This window comes from Buteo buteo, chromosome 8, assembly GCF_964188355.1.
Source record: "Buteo buteo chromosome 8, bButBut1.hap1.1, whole genome shotgun sequence".
In the NCBI taxonomy this organism is placed as follows: domain Eukaryota; kingdom Metazoa; phylum Chordata; class Aves; order Accipitriformes; family Accipitridae; genus Buteo; species Buteo buteo.
Genome location: NC_134178.1, coordinates 38,920,089 through 38,938,151, shown reverse-complemented (window position 1 = coordinate 38,938,151; position 18,063 = coordinate 38,920,089). Strand labels below are relative to the sequence as shown.

The following is an 18,063-nucleotide window of genomic DNA, read 5'->3' as shown; positions in this document are numbered from 1 at the left end:
ATTCCAGTAATACAATACTGGATTTCCTACACTAAAAATGTTGTAGGAGCTGTAATCACCATGAAAAACTAATTATGCACACTATTTTGAGACAGTTCCAAGTCATAAATACCATTTAGTTAACAAGCTTCACATGGAATTATTTGGTCTGAAGAGAGTAATTCTTTTTATGAGCAAAAAAATAATTCAAAGAGAATCTGGAAATAATTTAATAATATTGCCTGACTTCTTCCAGGATTAAGTAATATATTCTTACAACATACAATTATGCAATTTTAAGCTTTCTAACTACATTATAAACCACGTAACACTAGTAATATTTTTGTAACTGTATTCACTTATTCTTCAGCTCCAGAAAATTCCAGGTGCCTTTTATTCTCTGACATACATCATAGACCAAATTAAACCCTGGTTTGAAGGTGGAATTTCATTTGCCATCATAAAATATGCCTTTACTAAATTCCAAAGCAGAATTTCACTCTTATTTCCACAAATTCAGGTAAGTCTACATATGTATTAACAATCACTGAATCAATACAATTCCCATGGTTCTAGGTAAGATGCTATAACCATCAGCAAAGCAGAAGAATTTGCATTTTCTGGACCCTGTGCTGAACTAATTTGAAAAACTTGTTATTTTTAAATGAAAAGCAGGAAAACAATTTGTTTCAATGTCAGGCCATGAGAGTTAGTGATTTGGGATATAAAAGTTGAAAGTTTTCTTGCTTTGCTTAAAATTTTTTTGGTTCAATACAAAAATAATATTCCTCAAAGAGCACAGCTCTCCTCAGTGCCTATCTTTCTGATGACTAAATGCTGAGCTTCACACAGAATAAGTTTAAACTAAAGTATACTACTTAAGTGAGACATTATAACAAATGTTTGCTATGGAAATTAGTTACCAGGTTTAGTTCGTGGCTTTTTGGGTCTGGCAGATGGTCTAGGTTTAGATGCAGAAGGTGTGAGTTTTGCTTCTTTAGGAGCTGAAAGAAATATACTGGATTATAATATTATCTTTTCCATTGTATCACATAAAAATCACATTCTTCAAGCCTGAAATGAAGCAACGAATGGCTACTGGGAACAAAAGCAAATGGCAAAATCAGATTTGCTAAGGTGGCTTCTCAAAAATCTTCCTAACACTTCACTACCCCAGCAAAATACCTGCTTGTTCTTCACTGTAAGGGTCAGTAAGTAAATTCAAAATATGTAATTGTAGCTTACAATCACATCAAAATGTTCCTCTTGTTAAGTTAGCAAATTCATTTTTGCAATATACCTAAGAGGTAAAATAATAATGCTGTTTATCCTTTTGAATTCCAGGTTGATTTTAAGCCAGCAAAAGACATATGTAGACAAAATACACAAAAATGTCCTTGATTTTCAACACTGTAAAGAAATTACTGGTAGGGAGCTGGAAAAACATGGAATCATTACTAAAAAAGGGAATTGCTTCATAACTGTAGTCACTGAATTCTGTTATTAAAGCATAAGTAGTGTCATCTAAAGGGTAAAAATTAAGAACAATCAGTCCTAGAAACATTTTTTCCCCTGAACATGCATGGGCTGAAACTGTAATTAGCTAAATAAGACTGTTAGTCTGACATCAGATGAAGCTTAAGGTGAGTTCCAGGTAGTATAGTCAGTAATTTTGTTCATTTTTATAAAGCAGTGCTGTGAAACTGCTTTCCAAGAAAAAGTTACATAGCAATAGACAGAGTGGAAAACCATATGACATTTATAGAAACAACAGAGTAGAGTAAGATATATGGAGTGACTGAGAAGTGTTTTTCAAGCCAAAATGACATTCAGGATTCATAAAAGAACAGTAGAATTAACATGTCCACCTAGTGCCCCAGGAATCCTTCACTTAGAGTTCTAGGATTAATGTCCACAATACTAACCTTGCACTTGGCCTTTCAATATTATTTCCAATAGGTTTCTGATGATTTTCTGAGGGTAAAGTGTGTTGGTGTAGAAAAACTCCCAACAAAATCAAGACAATTCCGATGCCCAAAATTTTACTGTACTATAGAACTAGTAAAACTGTATGAAAAAACCCTCAAGTTTCTTTTTCTCCTAAGTTTAGAAAAACGTATTTCTGAATGCTATTTTCTAACTTTTTTCCGCTCTCAGAGAAATGTATTAAATATAGTAAAAGCTATGAGATAAAGTAACAGAGTACAAACTGTGGCTTGGACTGCAAAGAATAGTGACCAACAGCTGCAGAAACACGTATTACCTAGTGTTGCTTTTGGTTGTTCAACAGTCTGAGAAGTTTTAGGCTCCAGAAGTGGTGGTTTAGGGGCTAGAAAAGAAAAATTGAAGGGTAATCGAACAGATCAGTAGATGTATGAGCAGTAGGCCAAAAGCATTATCATTCCAGCAGTTCAGGGGGTTGGTTGGTTTGTTTTTAAATAGACTAGATAAGCATGCAGCTAAGTCCTACTCTTATGCATAACACCCTACACTCCTTTTGTTTCCTATGAAACTACACACTGTATGCTCCTGGCTATATGTGCGAGTCCACTTTTAAGGCTCCTTCCCCATATTTATGTTCTCATGACATTTCTAATCCATTGTTTGATTCAATCAACAAATATGTTTCTTTTATGTTATGAGAGAATAGTGAGAAAGGACAGATGTGGGCTTTCAGTGAAGAAAAAGACTGCAGTCCATAACAAATACCAGAGAATCTATACCAAAGAGGAAACTTCTAAATGCCAAAATCTTGCTGAAAATCTTAAATCAGAGCCTGCAGTCGACTGTAAGACACGTATAAGACATCAAAGGCAACTCCTGCTTTTTACTGACCCGCCTGTTCATAAGATATGAGAACAGAAACATTTCAGGGCTCTAGTAACGCACACCATAATATTTATCGGTCCAGTACCTGAATCGCTAAAGGAGGCAAATTCATCTCCCTTAATCCCAGATCAGGAGAAAATGAGTACAGAGATCTATTTTTTTGATCAAAAAGCAGAAAAGGAAAAAAAACACGACACAGTGATAATGTTCCCATGGTCAAAGAATGAATCTCACGTGTATATGAAAATTTTCCCTTGGGCTTTGAGAAAGCTCTCCTATTTCCACTAAAATGGCAATCCTTTCCATTGAGTTTTCTGCAGGAGGACTTACTGATCACGAGTAGTACTTTACTTTCAATCAACAAACTATTGTGACTAGCAAAGATGCCAACTTTGCCATAGTATGTCTGCGTGAAAGGGGAGATGGGGACTCACAAAAGAGATTATGGAAGTAATAATCATATATATTGTTTATAGAAGTGATATAAAAAACCCTGTGCCACCCAGAAGAAGTTTTTTTCCCTTCCAGTCCTTTAAAGAGGTTACAAAACTAGAGACCTCGTTCATATTTTTATCACGACCCAAATGCATAAAACCGATGACCTTAACTCTCATTCCTTTTGTTAGGCAACATCAAATAACCAATTTTAGAATGATGCGTTAGTCAAGATGCTCATGTATTGCATAGCTCCTGCCCTTTTTAGGAAGTTTTGCTTAGGTATTTTTAGTGAACATAAGTCTCTGCATACTGACTTATAAAAACGGTGTGCACAATTACCAGGTTTCACATGCTGTACTCCTGGGGTAGCAGATGGTTTCAGTTTAGAAGGAGTAAGTGGTATTTCTTTTGGAGCTGAAAGAAAGAGCTCAGTTTGCAATCAAAAATTGTTTAACAAGGGTTTCCTCACATCAAACAGCACATGCCACAAGTTTATATTGAGAAAAAGACAACTTAGTATGGAATGTCAAAGCCATCTAATGAAATCAGAGTTTAAAGTGTCGAATGGAGATGATATTGAAATGTTGTGCCTAGATCAGAAATAGATTCTATGTCTCCAGAACAATTACAATTTCCACTATGAAAGCTCTACATATCAGAGACAAAGAGAACACATGCGTGTGCATGAGCGTGAGAGAGATAGAACACTCTAATAAAAGGATGATGGAGTTTTTCATGCAAGAGGCAAGTTTTACTTCTCTGAGGACAGTAAAACTATCCTGAATTATGTTGTTGTACAGAGATGTATCAAGAAGAATCAGTCTAATGACAATGGAAGAACAAGACTCTATAACCAGGAAAAAGAATAACGATTATGCATGTGAAATGATATACTGGAAGAAATGTATTCATATGGGATGCAGTGCTCAAAACAAACATAGAGTTTTTCACGCTGGGTGAAAACAACAACATTACCTAATGTTACCCTTGGCCATTGAAAAGGACGAGAAGTTTTAGGTGTGAAAGATTCCAGAATGGATTCACTTGTTGCTGTTGGAAGAAATGGTGACAGTCATAAGAGAGCAAAGGGCTAATGGAAGAAACTCCTCCTTCACAAGCAAAACCAAATTTCTTTTTAAAAGAACAACAAATATTTTACTAATGCTTGGACAACACTTATCAGTTTAGTATGCATCAGAAAGAAATGCAGTCTTTTGAACTGCACAGAGCTTCAGTGACTATAAATCAGTGCATTTGTGATGTGCAGAAATTCTGGATGTTCATTTTCTCCTGCCTTCATTGCAACCGGTCTGGATCTCAACCACTGCCGAGTAAGATTTTAAGTTGACCACTGGAACATTTCGAGTTTTGGTCCATTACTAAAGGAAGATGGTATGGTGTAAAATGTAGGAATTTAATGAAGAAGACATGTTGAACAATCAATTAGTCAGACATTAAAACCATACAAAATTTGGAGTAGAAAGGTGGCAACTGATCTAACTGTAGTTTCAGTCCAAAAGCATCAAGTGTCTGTGACTGTTAACCAATTTCATGCCATTAGGGATACACCCTCCTTAGTATTTTTAACAAGGCTACAGCAGTAGAATGAAGTCTACAGCATATATCACAGTATTTTCATCAGCACAACTGGAAAATAAATACTGTTTTCTCAATTATCTATGTGGCATATTTTTCAAAATACTGAAGGAGGATCATGTAACGATGAGTTGCCGTATGCATATTAAGAGTGAGAAAGCACTAATTTCAACCATTAACAGCAATCTAAATTCAAAATACAGGTGTTAGGGTCTAATCCAAATGTGCACTGAAAGTGAAGATTACCAGCATACTCATTTCAGTGAGTTTTTGAGCATGGTTTGAGCTACTGAATTAAGAATTAGGTAGAGACTATTGTACCTGGTCCAGCACCTGCTATTTCAGGCTTAGTAGGTGTCACAGGGCTTGAAAGAACAGGTTGAATACCACTTAAAGCTATAAAAAAACCCAGGTCACAGTATCTATGATTATTAATTCTACACATAGCTCTTTTTGTTTCATAAGAACAAACAAAAAACATTATAGGTTACAACATACATAATTTGCAATGCAGGAGTCCACCCACAATAAGCATGCCTTATCTTGACAATGGTTTGGAGTAGGAGCTGAAGCTAGTGGTTAAAACGACAACTGAAACTAAAGTATCAGCCAACCAAAGCTACTATTACTTTAGATAGCATGGTCCGTGTGGTTTAAAGTAACCCAGAAAATATAATGATAAAAACTACTAACACCATGGTTATAAGCATAAAACACTCCGAAAAAGGCAGAAAAAAAACCCCTACAAAACTAAAAAACATTGCAAATGTTTTTCTGTAAAAGACTGCCTTAATTATCTTCCGTGCTTCGTTTTCTCTCAAGATTTTGTTAGTGAATTTTAATGTCATATAATCTGTATATATATATATGTATACACATATAAGACAAAGTAAAAAAAAAAATCACAGAACAGTAAGAAATAGTAAGGAAGAAGCTTACTATGCTGGCATAAACAATATAGAGTATATAAATGTGTGTAACCATCTATCTGAGAGTATAACAACTAAGCTTGAAAGAAAAAAAACAAGTAATTTTAAGATTCTTATTAAGCTTTAGGCACTATTATTATTATTATTATTAAACCAAGCTTACTTCATTTAAATATATCTCAAAATAGCCCTAGTAGCTTTTTGAGAGACAAACATAAGATCAGAAACACTATCAGGTGAGTTTCTCAGCAGTAAGCATAAGTTGTCTTGGCTCATATGAAAAAGGGTACTTTGTCTACACTGATGATCATGACTTAAGCAGAAGACAAGTACGGCAGATGATCAAAGTATCTGGGATGAATAGGATTTCCAAAATTGCTATCAAAACAACAAAAGTGGTTTAACTGAAGAGCTAATGCATTACTATTACCCATAGTTGTTGTTAGCACGTGAGGTGTTCTGGAAAGTGGAGTCATAGATTTTTCCACATCAGCTGAACTTGTAGCTGCAGAAAAACGTAAATAACCCTGAGAGATAGATTCATATTGGTGCAGAAATGGGGGTGGGGGTGGTGGTGTCAGAAAAAGTAAGATTGCTTTACATTTCTTTGCAAGATGCCAACACCCCTATAATACAGTTTCACAAGACTTCCAGCTTGCAAAGGAATGAACAAAACCTCAAAGTTCTGAAAAAGTCACACACACCTAACAGACACACCCTGACAGAAACTGCAGTCCCCCTAAAAGCAGACTTATCAACAGGAGTCAGTTGATCCTTGTACATGTAATATCAAAAAATACATGCTTTTGACTTCACCTGCATCTGTAGAAAGAGACCTACATGCTTAAAATATATGCTAATATGAATTTCTACAGTTATTTCTATGCTAACACTTTGCTTGTTTCAGTTTAACAGGTGCCAGTATTTTAAGTTATAGGTTTTAATATACTACATATCATGTAATTTGTCATTTAAATTAAATTGTCATAACATAAATTAACACAGCTTTTGTGACATACTGAAGAGCCAGAAGGTGAGGCAGAAAATTCAAAACAATAAGGATGAATATTGACTGTCAGGTTCAGGATAACTTTCCTACTCATCTCTCGCACATTCATAGTTTTGCTATGAATGCAAATTTAAACTTGGATAGCTATGATCCCAGTAAGAAAAGTTCCAACAAAAAATATAACTTGAAAAAAATGCTCAGTAACGGAGAAAACTGAAGAAAAAAAAAAAAAAAAAAGTGTATGGTATGACTAACAAAAAATCACCCAGGGTAAAATCTCCCAGTCAAGAATAGATCTTCATAACTGATAATGACTCCACCTAGCTGGTGGTCCTTATATTTGACAAATTAAAACCACCGAAAACAATATTGATTCCTGTGGTTTTTTTATTTGAACCTATGCCACAGAATATCATCATGCAGTTATAGAGCCTACCAAACACTGCTGAAAAAATTATATTTCAGACAACACCAAGCAATCAGAGTAAACAGCCTGTAACTGTAACATTGTTGATGCAAAAAAAAAAATATCATAAGCTATGAAAGTATCATAAATACAATTTACCAGTCTCTATATTTGATACTTCTGCAAATACAGATGTTTGGGATGGGAAAGTAATATGATGAGAGTCCAGTGAAGCTGGAAAACAAAACAAAACAGAAATTCTTTTCAGCATCACCTGAACCTATAGACTGAACAGGTTTCAACCCATTACTAAGGAACTAGCAACTTCAGACAGGAAAAAAATCTCAAATGCACATGGAATTAATTTCCTAATCAGAATGTGTGAAGATGCACTGGTGATGCAAATGATGAAGAGGCTGTTGCAAGAAATATGAAGAAATATTGAAATACTTCAGACAGAAAAATATGAAAAAAGACAAAAATTAACTGAAGAAAAGTGAAAGACAAAGACTTGCTTATGCCTTGCAGAACAAGATGTGACATACAAAAACTCAGTTTGAAAAAACTATTTAAAAATAGAGGTGACAGAGGAGAGATGTACAATTTCTGATACACAGAAGGCATCTTCTTGAAAAACAAAAGGTAGAGGGATGGTACAAGGATTAATGTATGCAAGAATTGCAGCATCACTGGAAAAGACCCTGAAGCATGTGATACTCAGATGACAAAACCAGAAGACTTCTCCAGTTACACAAAAACACACTTCAGAATCAGTTTCCATCACTCAGACTGTGACACCAAGAAACAAGCAAGAAACAAGGCCAGCACATTTGGGAACCTATTGTCACCCAGTGCCATATCCAATGGCTTGAGTAAAGAGGGCTTTTCACATAGCGCGGTTTCACCTTTACACTTATGCTTCACCCCAACATAGGCTCAAGAGAAATAACAGTTTGGCTAAAAGCACAATAACACCTCCTGGGACAATTTCCACCTTGCATTGTTGCCAGATCTGCAAGAACTATCATTAGCAAATTAGGTCAGCAGCGCGGCCTGGCGCTAAAGGCTACCAGTGTTTTGAAACTTGAAGAAACATGCCGTGATTCACCAGAAGCCAAAAAGAGGCGTCGTTCTTAAAACCCTAATGTGACCTCAAAAGCAGTAGTAGAGCAGAGCGTTCCCAATCCCAGGTAATGGCAACGTAAAGGTGTGGGCAGATGACAACCGGCTACCTTGAAAGTCAGCTGTGAAGCAACCAATAGCTGCAACCTTGGACCAGGAAACCCTGGTGGGCAGCTGAACCGCAGTGCTGTCCTCTTGCGCCAGCCCAGACGGAATTTCCCTCTTAAGAACGCTGTCGCATTTGAGTGTGCCAGAGAAAGAAAGACCCGCTACCAAAACACAGGGAAGCAGGGGAATGGCAGCTGAAGGCAAGGTGCAATAATACGTTCTCTACACAAGCTGTCACTCGGTCCCTGCAGAAAATGCTCGTCAGCAATGGAAAAAGCGCGGGATCAAACAACAGAATCGCAGAACAAGCGCGGTGAGTGCTTCAGCAAGCCAAGCTGCACCAACAAGTCTTCATACTCTCCATGGAAGATGACAAGGATGCCAGGGGGTTTGTGGTGGGAGGTATGATGGGGAGGGAGACAGCGAGGAGAAAATGAAAAAAGAAGATGTTTTGCTAGTTACCCATCACGGTTTGCTCGGTTGCCAGGGAGGAAGAAGTGGTGGATTTCAGCCTTGGTCTTCGAGTAGCTAAGATCAAACACAAAAACCACCTTCAGGTCCTCAGGCAGGCTGCTGTCACATGGGCGGTATCAAGACAGAGCTATGGACAAGGAGACATGGCCCTGCTCGAGGCAGGCTTCCACGTCACAGCATCACTCCCCACAGTAGCATGATGCTATCTTTCAACTGGCATAGGTAGCCCAAGGTAACAGAGGAAACCTAGAAGTGGAACCCCAAAAAAGGCAGCAGAAAGCTTACAAATGGAGCAATTTCTAACAAGGAGCTATAAGGGACCAACCGCATCACGGACCCACTTTTCAGGACACCAAAACACTTGAACAGGCTCATCGCTGCAGGGAAAAGCATTGCCAAAGTAATCAAAGTAGGAAGGGAATCACTGGCTATTTACCCATCACAGTCCTTGTGGTCTCCGGTGAAGCAGACAAGGTGGACTCCAGGTCCGGTCTCTGGGCTGCTACGGTCAGACATGGAAATGATCTTGAGATATCCACACAGTCTTGCCATGGCAGTACAAGCAGCACTGGTTCACAGCACCCCAAATGTCCGTATTTAGGGCAACACATGCCTTCTCCTGGCAATATCTTGTGACTCAGTGACCAAATCAGCAGTCAACCACCTTGCCGTGGTTGAAACTAACAGAATACTCTTAGAAACTCAGTAGCTAAATGGCTCTCCATCAGTAGAAAAATGGCTATATGACTACTTCACCAAAGCACTCCTTACATTTCCTAGAAAGATGCCCAAGGAACAGTTGTTGCAGACCTAGCATGGGAGCAAAGACACCCATCTTTGGATTCAGAATTTGAGATGACAGGTGGTGGGTAGCTGTCAAATGCAAGGAACTACAAATAGTAAATACTTCCTGTTTCCAGCATGAAGGAATAAATTGCACATTATCTTATCAATATTCAGTCATAAATCCCAGCTCTCCTTAGAAGTTCAATAATTTTTGCAAAAATGTATTTTCTCACATTTGTTGTCACTATTATTATTATTATTATTATTATTTTTACAAAGAACAGACTATGTAAGGCCTCACCATTCCCCATGACATCTGAAAATCCCCATTCTTTCTTTAGGTTAGTCTCTAAGCTGATAAGTAACATGTCTATTGATGAAGCTTAAACTTCAGTGCTCAAGTTAGTGAAACAGAAGAGGAAAAAAATAATTGATGTCCTGTAAGGAATCTATGGGACAGCTATACCACATCAATAGCAAGAGTAAGAGGAAGTAAAATTATATTTCTGCCATACTGGAGTATTTCATTCTAGAAAGAATTTTCAAAATAAAAACTGTATCCAAATACACACAGGCATTGCGTGACAAATTAATTTTTGCAGCTGTCCCTGCAAAAAGTGATTTTTTTTAAGTGATGGAAAAAAGCATAAGTTCAAACATCAAAATCATGTCATTAGTATGGCAAGTGTTTTTGCAAGCCAAAGTGCATTAACAAACCTAGGTATTGCTCAAAGCAGATGAAAATTATGTCAAGTGATGGTACAGGAAAAGGAAAAATGAAAATATCATATTTACCCTCCACTGTTCCTTGGCTTGCAAAGTAAGGAGAAGTAGATTTCAGCTTTGGTCTCTGAGTAACTAAGATTAAACCAGAAAACTGCCTTCACATATTACAGATGAACAGTGTTTTTCAAAGCAGTGTCAGTATAGAGTTTAAATGAATGAAGCCCATATTACATTCAGCTTTTTTACATAAATATTTGCATTCACTACAGTGTTATTCCATTTTTAAATCAGGGTGGCCCAGCTGAGTTAATGTAGAATACCTTTTCGTGAACAAGGCGTATAGAGCAGAAAATTATGAAGAAGGATTGAGAAGCTTAACAATTAAGTATCTCCTTGTTATCATTTACATAAATGACTGACCATCTCACTGACACATCTGGCATTGCCACTAACAGGAAAAAAAAAATCAAAAGGTTTTGACTGAATTTTAAAAATAATACTTTTCATATTTAAGTATTGACAAAATGATAGAAATAATGACAGAATCACTGTTTACCCATCACTCTCCTCGTGGTTTCCAGAGAAGGAAAAGATGTGGGCTCCAGGACTGGTCTCGGGAGAGCTAAGATCAGAGATGGAAACTATCTTGAGATGTTACGGCAGTCTCTCTATACGTATGAAAGCATCACATCCAAATAAATCAGTATTTAGATTGTGGTTTCTCAGGTATACTTTTCCCACCAAATCAATCATACATCAATTTTTTTGTCACTCTGTATTACCGAAAAACCCAACCACTGGCTAAACATTGCTCCGAGTAGACAATAATGGCAGTCATGACGTTCCAGAGCTGCCTTTTAACTGCAATAAATGACAGATCCCAAAATCCATTTTCTAGCATCAAACAAGTATTTTCAAACTATAAATTGAGAACTAGTCAACGGATATGTAGCCAGAACTTCAGCCCGCATCAAAGATACTGTCAAGTTTTGGAAATGACCACCTTATATTTAATCTGATAAACAATTAACTAGCTCTGACTACTATATTCTTCACTACCCTTAAAAATCTGAACTTTGGTGCTAAAGTAATATATGCCTGGGAAAAAAAGGAAACAATAGCTTCTCTGCAGAAAAAATGCATGCAGGTGAACTTGGTAAGGATTTCCATCAAGAGTTGAGCCAACTACGAGAAAAAGAACAACTTGTGGTTTCATAACCAAAATCTGTAAGAATCTATAATGGAACAGCATCTCCTTAATTTACAGGAGCAGGTCTTCATCCTGAAAAGGTATGAAGTACTTCAAACAGACAGGATCTCATATCCACACTGAGAGACAAGCATGAGCTAAGAGAGTCACATTTATTTTCCAGAAATTAGTGAACAGATATGCAAATGACAAATGAAATGCAAAGATCATGATAAAAATCCCTTTACTTGTGTAAGAATATAATATTAGAAAAAAAGAGAGTTTCTTATAAAAGCATAAAGCAAATTCTTAACACAAGCAGAAGATAGGTCAAAGAGTGGATACCTCAGAAAATGGAATCAAAATTTTAAAACTGCCATCACACTTGCAAGAACACGTTACTGGAAAAGTGCAAGAGCACAAATTTGATGGACCAACAAAGAGAAAATTTCAAATGTGGAATTCTTGTTCTGAAAGAACTCCATTAGACTCCTCCAGTCTAAGCAACCAAAATCCTTCAAAAATGCAATAAAAGTTTATAGACTTGATTGACAGGGAGATGGACTGAAAGAGTTTCAGAAATTTCTCCCTTTCAATGATCCATTTGACTACATGCTTCTCTGTGGCTCTGGGCTATTTACTATCCTCTCCATCTTCACTTTGTTTGCTAAAAAATGGGAATAACAAGAGCTCCACAAAAATGTTTTCTGAATTACCTAGCCAATGTTTGCATCTTTACTAGCACTGAGTTGAAGAACTGTTAAACACGGCAGTTAAGATGGCAAATATAAAACAGAATACCTACTTGTTAGTGTACAGGGGAATACTATAGAACACTTGCAACTATCTATAGAGATCTGCAGTACAAGACAAAGTTCAGAATATACCAAAGGAAGAAAAGGAGAGTTCCTGTGTTCAGCATTAAATTTGTCCTATAGAGGAAAAAAAAAAAATTAAAGAAACTGGCTTGATTCTCTAGGATACATGCAGATGGCTGACAAACCTTTTATGTCCCCAAATAAACATATATTTCTTTTTTTTTCCTAGACGTATCTGGACTACCAAGTCTTGAGCTATTTAAAAAAAAAAAAAAAAAGAACTTGTGTTTGCAATGCCCACTTTCATCTCCCTAATAAGAATTTTCTCACTACAGCATAGCTTAAGAGTCTTCCTTCATGTGAAATATACTTGAATATTCTACGCAACTGCAGTATTTACAACCTGAAGAACACAAGTGGACATGAACAGTCAACAGAAAATAAATCTACAAAGCAAATTTCCTAGACACATCACGCCCTCCCCCAACACTGTAACTGACCAGGAAGATGTCTTTAAATACCAATAACACAAAACTTCACTATAGTAATAGCAAAGTAAATACAAAATAAAAAGCAGTATAACGTCAAGTAATACAGTAGTTATCTGTATCAGGATACTCTGCATATAATGGAGAGGTTAAAGTTTGATTATGAGCCTCGCAGCATTTCACAGGCACAGAAGTGCCCAGGACATTATACTGTAAAATTCTATTACATTAAGTAATATATAATTGGTCAATGGCAATTATGGGTAATAGTACCAATTAGTATTGCAAAAGTGAACTAAGAAAAAAAAATCATAATCCAGCATTGTAAACATCACAATACATGTCAAATGCAAGTACTACCCCATGAAAAATTTTTATCTTGCAGTTGTTGTCATCCCCAAAGTAAAGAAAATTAAACCAACGTTTCACCAAAAGCATATTTGGAAGTCTTCTAATTCCTCACTGTCAAGAACACTCAGTTTGCAAAATGTCCTTACCAGATTGGATTGATAGTATTTCTGGGACTCCAGATGCTTTAGACATGAAATGTGAAACTATCTGTGTTTCATTAAGAGCTGAAAAGAAAATCTGGATTTAAAATGCAGAGGAATCTCACTGTTGCTGGGATAGCACAACATGCTACCCAGCACGAGCTGTGTTGTTCAAGATGATGTAACTGCAAACACAAGCACGATACTGAATGCTTAAAAGTCCTCTCAGTACTACATGAGTAAAGAGAAAGATAGACAACCCAATACGGTGGCAACAGGCTCCAATATCTGATGCTAGACAGAACTCCCAAGAATCACTCTCTTTTGCACTTTTTGGAGTTTAAATTACACCAACAGAAAAATGAAATTGTTACAAGTTAGTATACAAGACCAGCTCTTTAGCACTTTGTACCAAAAATGCTTTCTAGGTGCTGATAAAGAAGTGATTAACACAAAACAGTTCTTTAACAGGCTTGCCGTTCAGACTCGGAAGCAAACGTGTTCACAGCAGAAGAAAAGGAAGCAAGTGGCAATGTGATGAAAACTAAAATGGAATCCCACTTTGCTTACCCATCACTGTTTGTCTAGTTTCCAGAAAGAATGAGAGGTAGGCTTGAGGACCAGTCCCTATGTAGCTAAATCAGATATGAAAGTCATCTTGAAATAGGCAGTCTGCACAAGTGATAACACTGTGGTTTTAAGGGAAAGAAGTAAGTCTAGGTTGAAAGTATTGTTCATTACCTGAATAACCACATTAGTTTTCTGGGTTGTGTAGCTCCGTAGAGCACAATAAATGTGAAGTCATTAATCAGTCTTCAAGAAATGAGGAAGAATTCAAACAGGCTTGAAGAACCTTGGCAAGTACACATTTGCTAAAAAACAGCTAATAAACAAGTGACCAACTAAGCAATAGGTTTTTAAAAGAGATCATTAAGATCACTAAGAGACCCACTCCAGGGGAAGTAACATGTAAGCAAGTATTTCACTGCAGTCCTCATTGTGTGGCTGGACTTCCTGACCTTCCTTTAGTTGAAAGATCCTTCTGTTCACTCTCTTCTTTCCCCCTTCCTCCTCTCCCCAACATATACATGCAAAACTAAAAACCAGAATTCCTTAGATTATTTCAAGGAAGCCCTTTAAATACAAACAACTGTACATGCTAATGGTTCCCATCTCATACCAAGCCTATGCCTAGAATATGTTAATTAAACATTATTATCATATTTAATCACATTTTTAACTCCCCTTCAAATCTGGGACTTTGTATGGCTATGTTTATGTTGAATTCCAGACTAGATCAGACATGATTTTCTCCATTCTCCCAAACATTTTAAGTGTTGGGAAATTGACCCCTCTGGTTTGAAAAGAGTGCAGTATAACTTTCTTTATAGGCAAAGCATGCAGAATAAAGAATTGAACTTGGGTGTGCTATTCTATCAATATACAGAAAACCACTACAGAAATTTTCTGTTAAGGCACTTGATCATAAGTTATTGCTCACTATGGAAGATGCATTAATAATAAATACTGATTAATACCTCTGAAGAATAAATGTATAAAACTTAAGTCATCTCTGTTTCTTGATTTTAAGAATGTTTAGTTGCAATTTGCAGGCTTTCCCACTAACCTGCAATTACAGGCAGCTGGACAACTACTGAAAGTTTCCTGTCAAATACCCATTTAGTCCACTTTTTACTGCAAGGGAGTTCTGGCAACAACTTGAAATAGGCTTTGGATGGAATTGTAATTACTGAAAGTAAATGAAATACTTCATGCAGGGACAGTAAAACAAGCAGAACCTTGAGCACTGATAAAACTGCAGTTTTTCAGTATCATTTTGTAAGGCATCGGTAAGTTTTAGTTTATATTCTGAACACAGGAAGTATAACAGTCCCAAAGAATAAATGTTAGCAAGGAAGAACAGGAAAACTATATACTTTAGATTAATAAGTATTAATAAGCGTAAGTAATTTAAATATCAAGAAAATACCATCATCCAACCAGTTTAATGTTACTGGAGACTGGTATAATGGGTTTCAAGGGTGTTTGAAAGCATCGCATCTACCACAAAAGCACCAGCTCAAGATCAATTTGTTAATTACAATGTTGTGCAGTTTAATTTAAAAAGTTGTACTCAAGCATTACAGCAATATATGTTACAAGCATGCTTTTATTCCTCTAAGCCTTGGACCTATGCTGTCTCTCTTACTGGCAGCAAATGTCTAACTTAGATAACTACTTTAAATATATTCAAATGAAAGGACTTAAGCGTCCATTCTCCACTATTTTGAAGCCTACATATTCATTGTTATTGATCCTGTTATTTCTATGGAACTTACTCAACACTTTCAACCATTAGAATACTTTCTTTCAGAGATTAAAATAAAACTTATGTAAGCTTTCACTCTTACCCATTTGCAGTATTGCAACTTAAAAAGAGAATGCTACTATGTGTAATAAGATATACCAAAGCCTATTATCATCAAGCACAGCAATACAAACTTGTAAATATATTAGGAATGTAGACCAAAATTAGAGAGTATTTACTGTTTTAGAGCATCATGCAAAATTTCCTAAGTTAGTCTGGTATTTAAGAGAGCAAATGAATTATGACAGTTCTGTAGTTATTCTGATTCATGTTAAACTTAACTAACAATATACCAGAAGTATGATGAAATCTCTGTGAGAATTTCTATTCAAAATCACATTTTCAAGTATTACCAGGTACAGCTGATGGCATTTCTTGGATGCCAGATGTTTCAGATCTTGAAGAAATGTGCTGCTTTTCATCAAAAGCTGAAAGAAAATCTGGAGTTAAAATGAGAAGTGGCTTCAGAGCCACAGTATTTGGACAGCAGCTGTTGGGCAGTTCAAGATGACACTGATGTGAGATCAAGCAAGATGGCAGCAGCTTTAAGGATCAGCTGTGAAATGAGGTGTTACATAAACACTGAACCTAGTGTGAAATAAATCAGGGTTAATTCTGGTATCTCATGCTAGGTAGAATTCTTCTCACTTGCCTTTGTTTAATGAACTATTCTTTGAAAGAAAATTGCAACTACCAGAAGAAAATTAAAGGCAACATATGCTAGCAGAGATCTTTTTGTAGACTTTTATTTAGTCAGTGTGGTTAATTATTTTTCAGCTTTGATTATACAAAAATGGCCAAGTTGGGGGGGGAAGCCTAGCATCAAGTAGTTTTCAAAGCAATGTGTTTGAATGAATCTTAGCACTGTCCACAGCCAATGGAAGTGAAGGCAAGGGAGGGAAAAGCTAATGAAATTGTATACTATTTACCCGTCACGCTCCCTCTGGTTTCCATGGAGGGATGACATGTGAATTTCAGGCCTGGTCCCTGGGTAGCTAAGATCAAATATGAAAACAGTCTTGAAACAATGAGGGAGATCAGTCTTTAGATAAGGAGATCTTTGGCCCTTTATTAGGAGGTCTGAAGGTCAAAATTTATTTTAGATTTCTTGTATACACACTTGTAATTGATATTTTCTGTAGCCTACTCCGTTCTTTGTCTTGTGGGTTTGTTTTTTGTTGGATTTGCGTTTGGGTTTGTTTTGGTTGGGTTTTTTTGATACATAACATTTAATTTTGAGGCATTTACTACAAGGCCAGCTGTCTACGTCTGATTTTAAAATTCTATCTAACAGCAACAGCTCACAGCAAACCCCTTCTCCCCTACACTTCAGTTTGCATGTTCCAGACAAGTCTTTTAAATAAGGAGCTGCAAATTCCTAATGTTATTTTGATACAGCATGCCTTCACATTAGAAATTAAGCATAAAGTTATGAATCAGGGCTTAATTCAACCTAAAAACGTCACTTTAAGCACACAAGTTGGAAAATATATACATCCAGCATGGAAAAAAGCCCGTAGATGACCTCTTTAGGCAAAGGCACAGACTAAATTAATAGCTCAAGTTACAAGAAGCATTGTTTAGCCTGCACACAAAAGCTCACTACTAAACATCAAAGTTAGATACTTTATCATTTAGTTTATAAACACACCTGATGCAATGTGGGATACACATTAAATCCAGCTAGCCTGCATTTTTAAGTCATGTGGGAATGGTTCACTGCGTAACAAAAGCATGCGGTATCAACCTAAAGTAGTATCACAGAATCAGTGTAACACAGCATAACTGAGGTTGGAAGGGGCATCCAGTATGCTAGATGCTGAAAAAAAATTCCATCAAATGAACATTAACAGTGCAAACAACTTAAAACAGCACGAAGTTGTATAAAATTTTCAGCTTATTAAAAAAGGAACCATTGCATTCACAGAGAGACACGAAAATTGTCGGAATCATTAATATTAGCCTAGCCACACTATATATGCATTCTGTAACATGAACTGTTGAGAAGCTTTAGAATTTAGCCTAAAACCTGAAATAAAAGAGGTTGAAGAGTAAGTTTTCACAACCAGAAGTCAGTAAAAGAAAATATATTGGTGCTTGTATGAGAAATTATCATATTAGACATTAAGAAAACATCATAATAATTAACCCAGTTCTACTTTACTTGAGTCAAATGTAACAGTTTGCAAAGGTACTTGAACAGTTACTGTAAAAAACTCAAACCAAACAAGTATCATGTTCAGCTTGAACCTGTCAAACCACCCTTTATGACAATAAATATTTGTGTAACCATAATTTTGAAGTAAA

General features: G+C 36.4%; 1 protein-coding gene across 32 annotated transcripts in view; it reads right to left on the bottom strand.

Annotated features, from left to right (window-relative positions):
• ABI3BP (ABI family member 3 binding protein) overlaps positions 1 to 18,063 on the bottom strand; it is a 169,335-nt gene that overhangs the window by 64,652 nt on the left and 86,620 nt on the right. For 22 of the 32 annotated variants that reach the window (XM_075034192.1, XM_075034201.1, XM_075034204.1 and 19 more), the window contains 12 exons: positions 16,686 to 16,751; positions 16,110 to 16,184; positions 10,959 to 11,024; positions 10,472 to 10,534; positions 9,327 to 9,392; positions 8,879 to 8,944; positions 7,346 to 7,420; positions 6,202 to 6,276; positions 4,222 to 4,296; positions 3,586 to 3,660; positions 2,243 to 2,308; positions 903 to 983 (listed from right to left, as the gene is read on the bottom strand). The exons of 1 other annotated variant lie outside the window; for it this stretch is intronic. In XM_075034192.1, coding sequence (XP_074890293.1) covers positions 903 to 983; positions 2,243 to 2,308; positions 3,586 to 3,660; positions 4,222 to 4,296; positions 6,202 to 6,276; positions 7,346 to 7,420; positions 8,879 to 8,944; positions 9,327 to 9,392; positions 10,472 to 10,534; positions 10,959 to 11,024; positions 16,110 to 16,184; positions 16,686 to 16,751 — 849 coding nt within the window. The remainder of the gene's footprint in view (positions 1 to 902; positions 984 to 2,242; positions 2,309 to 3,585; positions 3,661 to 4,221; positions 4,297 to 6,201; positions 6,277 to 7,345; positions 7,421 to 8,878; positions 8,945 to 9,326; positions 9,393 to 10,471; positions 10,535 to 10,958; positions 11,025 to 16,109; positions 16,185 to 16,685; positions 16,752 to 18,063) is intronic. 9 more of the 32 variants (XM_075034210.1, XM_075034225.1, XM_075034199.1 and 6 more) reach the window with 8 other exon arrangements.